The 6,143-nt window shown below is 37.9% G+C and overlaps 1 protein-coding gene across 1 annotated transcript; it reads right to left on the bottom strand.

Moving 5' to 3' along the window:
- Window positions 1-440: 440 nt before the first annotated feature.
- LOC100031885 (olfactory receptor 6A2-like) lies at window positions 441-3,449 on the bottom strand. Its single transcript, XM_056793876.1, has one exon. It carries the CDS (start codon window positions 3,376-3,378, stop codon window positions 2,401-2,403), a length of 978 nt encoding a protein of 325 aa, XP_056649854.1. The 5' UTR covers window positions 3,379-3,449; the 3' UTR covers window positions 441-2,400.
- Between the last annotated feature and the right edge of the window lie 2,694 nt (window positions 3,450-6,143).

Below are 6,143 nucleotides of genomic sequence, written 5' to 3'. Positions count from 1 at the left end.
CATTGCAATGATATTCCTATACATTTTCATCTTTGGGTCTCTTTGAGGTAGTGCTTGGTATATTCTTTCAATTGTTATTTTACCTTCTGTTTCTAGAATTCCTGGGCAGTTTTCCTTAATGATTTTGTGATGTCTAAACTCTTAAAAAAAACATAATTTTCAAGGAATCCAACTATTTTAATATTGTCTATACTTGACCTATTCTTTAGATTAGCTGCTTTTGTGATAAGATCTTTCATATTCTTTTCTATTATTTGATTCTTTTGTTTTTGCTTTATTGTTTCTTTCTCATCTCTTAGGAGATAATCTCATCTCATCTCTTAGGATATCATTAGCTTCCCCCTGTCCAATTCTAGTTCTTAATAGATTGGTTTCTTCCATAAGTTTCTGGATATTTTTTTTTTTCATTTGGGTAATATTTCTCACATAATTTTCTTGATTTTCTTGCTTTGCTCTAATATTTCCTCTACCTCTCTCATTTGGTTTTTTAATCTCTTCCAAAGACTTTTTTTGAACTTGTGGTCATTTATTTTATTTCTTTGCTGTTTTTGAAATAGGTGGTTTTACTTCATTCTTCTCTGAATTTGAGACAAAATCTTCTTTGTCTCCACAATAGCTATTGATAGTTGGGTCCTTTCTTCTTTTCTAGTTCATTTTTATTCATTTATTTTAAATTTTAGTGACCAGACAAATAGGCTTAATTATTGGATTTTTTCTGGAGTCCCAGGATTCCTATTGGGTTGATGTATATTATTTTAGGTTTTAGGATTTTTTATTTGTTTTTTTCCTGGATTGTATTTGGTTATTGCCATTTTTGTGGTCCTGATGTACTCCTAGTCCCCTGCTCAGTACCTAATCTGTGATTGACCTCAGGTACTCCAAAGAGCCTTCAGGCAGTTCTGCTAATACAAATACAAGCAGTCAGCCCACATTCTCTTGTGGCAACAACCAGGGATTCCACTGTTCTGGGAATGAGTACAGCTAATGGAGCCCCAATCCCTTGGCAACCATACTCACTAATGTGTGCTCCTTTTCAATCCTCTCCTACCATTGCCCTAGTCTGCATTTCTCATGTCTCCAAAGTCCCTCATTTTTTAGCAAAGAAGCTAGAATTCCTGCCCTTAGGACCTGGAACCTGCTAACTCTGATGTATCCCTTCCTTCAGTCCCCAACTGTTAGCCAGCTAGAGATTCTGAAGTGGAGCTAAGGCTACCATAGACACAGGTCCTCAGCATGTGAATTCAGATTCCAGTGGTAACCTTGGGGATGTGGGTTCCTCAGGCTCAGCAAACAGGATCAGGCTGCTAATCCTGTCCTCCAGTGCTGCTTTGTGGATTCTCTCTGTTTCTCTGTTCCTGACCCCCAAGGGCAACTGTGGTGGTACTGAGGCCAAGAAAGTCAGAAACCTTCTTTCCTAGTTGTCCTTGGCAGCTTCACTGTTGACTACTATCTGTTTTTGCTGCTTTTAATTTTGATTTTATGAAGTTACTTTTGGTTGTTTGTGGAGGGTTTTATGAAGGTAAGAAAGCTTCATGCCTTACTCTACCATCTTCCCACAGTGCATCTTCTGCATTTTCATTTCTTTAGAAGCATAGAAACAACCAAGTTTAGCAACTGGTTATAACAAATAGTTAGTTATTCTATAGTGGCTTCTTCCTTTCTTTCCAAATAAATTCCTTCACAACCTGACCTGCTCTGCCCTACTCCTAATAGTAGGTTTTTAGGAGTATCTTTAAGTTGGTTCAGATTCTTTATGTTATACACATAGAGACATATTATGTCTATATGTTATATATATATGCATATATATATACATACATGCATACAACTGATTTGAAGACAGGTTTCTTGGCATTTGTTCTGGACATGAAATTGGTAGTTATTACTGTAAATTTTAATTTCTTAAACATGGGTTGTGCATTTTTTCTTAAATTTTCCCCATAATGTTGCCTTATATTAACCCCTTTCCAAGAAATTCTCTCCTTCCAACTTCCCTTATATTGAAAAAAGGATACAGATAGTCATAGGAATAGAAATTCTTTTAGAAGAGCTATTTAAAAGCATGGATGTTCTAATATAGTCATTCTTTCCTGCTCATTCTTTCCTTTGCCCTTATTCTTCTACCAGGACACAGCCCATTCAACAAACAACATTTCAGTGGTCTTATGGGAAATACCACTAAACTGCCTCCATGCAGGCTTTCATAGCCCTAGACTATAGACACCCAGGCTTGAATTTGGGCAAGCATCTTGCCTCCATGAATTTTCTCATTTATTCCATGGTACTTAGGAGGCTTTTGTCAATAGTAGGGCACTTATTCTCAGCTTTTGGCTTCATTGACTATTATAGAGAGCAGCTATATACATGCCCTGATCATCTCCCTCTATCTTATTCCTTGCTTTACCTGCCAGATTTTCTGGAACTTTCTCCCCAGTTGTGGTGAAGATGCAAGGTCTGGCTCAGGGCCTGCTTGACCTCCCGGTTACGCAAACAGTAAATTATGGGATTGAGTAGAGGCACAATGACAGCATAGAGCACAGAGACCAGCTTGTTGGTATCAAAAGCTGATAATGCCTTGGGCCGGGCATAGATGAAGATGCTGGCTGCATAGAATATGATGACCACAGTGAGGTGGGAGGCACAGGTGGAGAAGGCTTTTTGGCGGCCAGTAGCTGAAGGAATACGCATCACAGCCCCTGCGATGGCAACATAGGAGGCCCCAGTGACAGAGAGAGGACCCAAAAGGATGAAGATAGCCAGCACAAAATCAGTGAGCTCAGCTGTGGACATATCTGTACATGAGAGGTTAAGTAGTGGTGAAACATCACAGAAGAAATGATTAATGAGGTTAGGGCCACAGTAGGAGAGGCGGGAGATGAGAAAAACTTTGACCATGGAAATACCAAAGCCTCCAGCCCAGGATCCAGCTGCCAAATGGACGCAGAGCCTACCACTGACAATGACCGGGTAGCGGAGAGGGTGACAGATAGCCACATAACGATCGTAGGCCATGACTGCTAAGAGAACACACTCAGTGCAACCAAGGCCCAGAAAGAAGTACAGCTGTGTCATGCAGCCTGAGAACGAGATGCGCTGCCCAGCCCCTGACTCCCCTGTGGCAAAGCCAGCCAGCATCTTGGGGATGGTTACTGTGACATACCAGTTCTCAAGGAAGGACATATTGGCCAAGAAAAAGTACATGGGCTTGTGGAGGGTGCTGTGGCTCTTCACAGCTATTATAATAAGGGAATTCTCAGTCAGCACCAGCAAGTAAGCCAGCAAAGATAGTGAAAATAGCAGTGCCCTCACAGGGGCTGGTGCAGGGAAGCCCAGCAGCACAAACTCAGTCACTGGTCCGCTCTGATTCCTCCATTCCATGGCATTAGCTCACCTCTACTGTGCATTGTATCTATGGAAAAGAAATAGGAACTGGCCAGAGAAGAGTGACTTAGCAGCCTGTGTAAAAGAATAAATCCTTCCCTACTAGCAGCAATGCAATGATCCAGGACAATTCTGAGGGATTTATGAGAAAGAAGCTATCCACATCCAGAGGAAGAACTGTGGGAGTAGAAACACAGAAGAAAAACAATTGCTTGATTACATGGGTCGATGGGGATATGATTGGGAAGGCAGACTAAACATTCACCCTAATGCAAATACTATTAATATGGAAATAGGTCTTGATCAATGACACATGTAAAACCCAGTGGAATTGCTCATTGGCTACAGGAGTGGATGAGAGGAGGGAAAGGAAAGAACATGAATCATGTAACCATGGAAAATAATTCTGAATTAAATAAATAAATATTTTTAAAAATAATAAGTCCACCTCACCACCACACCTTTTTAAATGGAAATTATTTCTAATTTCTAAGGGTTCATCATGCCTGAAACACTGTCCCTCTGAGACAGATTGAGGCTCTTCCAGGCTTGGTTTCAACACTAGAACACAACTCAGGCTGAGCTAAGCAGTAGAAAAAGAGCCTAGGCCAAATTGGCCTAGACCTGAGCTTAAGGGAGAGCGAGTCAGTCATTATCATTCACCAATCTCCATCTCCAATCAAAATCTCAAGGAGGAGGAGTAGCCAGTGTAATTCAAATTAATTCTCTCTCTCTTTCTCTCTCTCTCTCTCCTTCCCTTAATTCCTTCATTTATATTAATTAAAATCTGCATAAATCCCCAGCTGACTTGGGTATTTTTCATATTTGGGAATTTCCCATGGTGACCACTTATTTTAGATTTTAAGTCAAAACACTAAAAATTATTCTTTACAGTTTGGCCAAAACCTTTACAGTTTAGCATTTACAGTTTTTAACATTTAATATATATATATATATATATATATATATGTGTATGTATGTATGTATGTATACACACACACACACACAGACACATAGGTATGCTTCCAAATGAATATAGACTCCTTGAAGGCTTGAAGTATTTCATTTGTATCTTTGTATCCCCATCAGCTAGCCCAGTGCTTGACACATAGTGGGAACTTAATAATATTTTTAAATTGATTAATTGGAATGGTGCTACTAAATCTACCCAAAGTCACACAATAGCCAAACTCCATAGCCTTTTCTCAGTCTCCTCCAATTATCTCTAACATTTGAGTTGGTTACTCCTTTTGTTTCTATGGCACCATACAACCTTGTTTTAGAACATATAACTCTAATCATTCCTCTCTCTTCCTCAATGGTTCCTCAATGGTTTCTCTTTTCCCTTCTTCTTTCTGTGACTGACTTCCAGGATATAATCAGTCTTTGATCCTTTGTTCTTTCACTTAGGTTCATAAGTTTGAAATCTTGATGTCTTATTTCATTCTTAACACTTTACCTTACAAATCTAATCTAATCAATTACTAATTATTTTTTAATTTACTTCTTTAGTATCTCTTATATCATCTCTTGTATTTTTTTCCTTTTTTCCCCATTATTCTCACTTTAGTGCCAGCACTCATTGCCATCTACCTATCTCCCAAGTAATTTTTATATTTAAAAAATAATCAGTTCCTTCAATTTATCTCATATTTTATTTTATTTGTTCAGAGGATAATAGAAGTTAAGCTGGAAAGGATCTTAGAGGTTATCTTGTCCAACTCCATTATTCTACATATGTGGAAACTAAGACCCAGAGAGGTTAAGCAACTTACCCAACATCATACAATAAACATTAGAGATAGGATTTGCACCCAAATCTTCTGACTCCAGAGGCACCGTTACTTCTACTGTGTGATGCTGCCTGAGTAGGTAAAAATTGAACAGAAAAGAATTCTCATTCCCTCTAAAATTGTGACATATTTATCATCCCATTTTAAGTTATTTGTTTAAAAAATAGACCACTGATCCATTTGGAATTCATCATGATATGTGATGTGAAATGCTCATCTAATCTCAGTTTTTGCCATACAATCATCTAATTTCTCCAAGAATTTTGCTCATAATTAACTATTTTTATTTTTTTTGCAAGCACTAAAAATTCATCTGAAGAAAACAGCAAAAATTTCACTCTCAGGTGATTTACTAGTGTGGACACTGCCCTTTGAGGAAAAGCTGAGACCCAATGGCCTTTTATGTCATTACTGGGAAGATCACCTTAAGGTTGGGAAGAACATGATAGGGCAGGGTAAAAACTTCCTCCAGCTAGATAACTGCCAATTTCCTATTTTTCTCTTAAAAATATAATTTACATTAACTTCTCTTGTTTCTACCCTCTGGAACAACTATATTGGTGGTTAGTAGTTTTTAATTTTGGGGCTCTCTAATTTTGATGCCCTGGAATAACATCTTTGTCACTTTCCTCTTTCTACAATTCCATTTTTCAAAATTAAATAAATAACACATTTCTAAGAGTAATAGGCAATCATGAATTGTCAAGGGATAAAAATAGTGTTTCTGAGATAAAGAAACATTGATAATCATCATCTGAAATTGTATTCAAACAATCTGGTAATTAGATAAATGTGAATTAGTTAATAAATATAATGGTAATAACACCGGCAACTATCACACTGCCAGTGGGGCAATGAATTATCACAATATTTTTTGAAAAGTGATGAGGTATTTTTTTTAAACGCTTATCTTCTACCTTGGCATCAATACTGTGTACTGGTTCCGAGACAGAAGAGCAGTAAGAGTTA

The sequence above is a fragment of the Monodelphis domestica genome, chromosome 1 (genome assembly GCF_027887165.1).
Source record: "Monodelphis domestica isolate mMonDom1 chromosome 1, mMonDom1.pri, whole genome shotgun sequence".
Taxonomy (NCBI): Eukaryota; Metazoa; Chordata; class Mammalia; order Didelphimorphia; family Didelphidae; genus Monodelphis; species Monodelphis domestica.
This window is presented reverse-complemented; position numbering and strand designations above follow the sequence as displayed.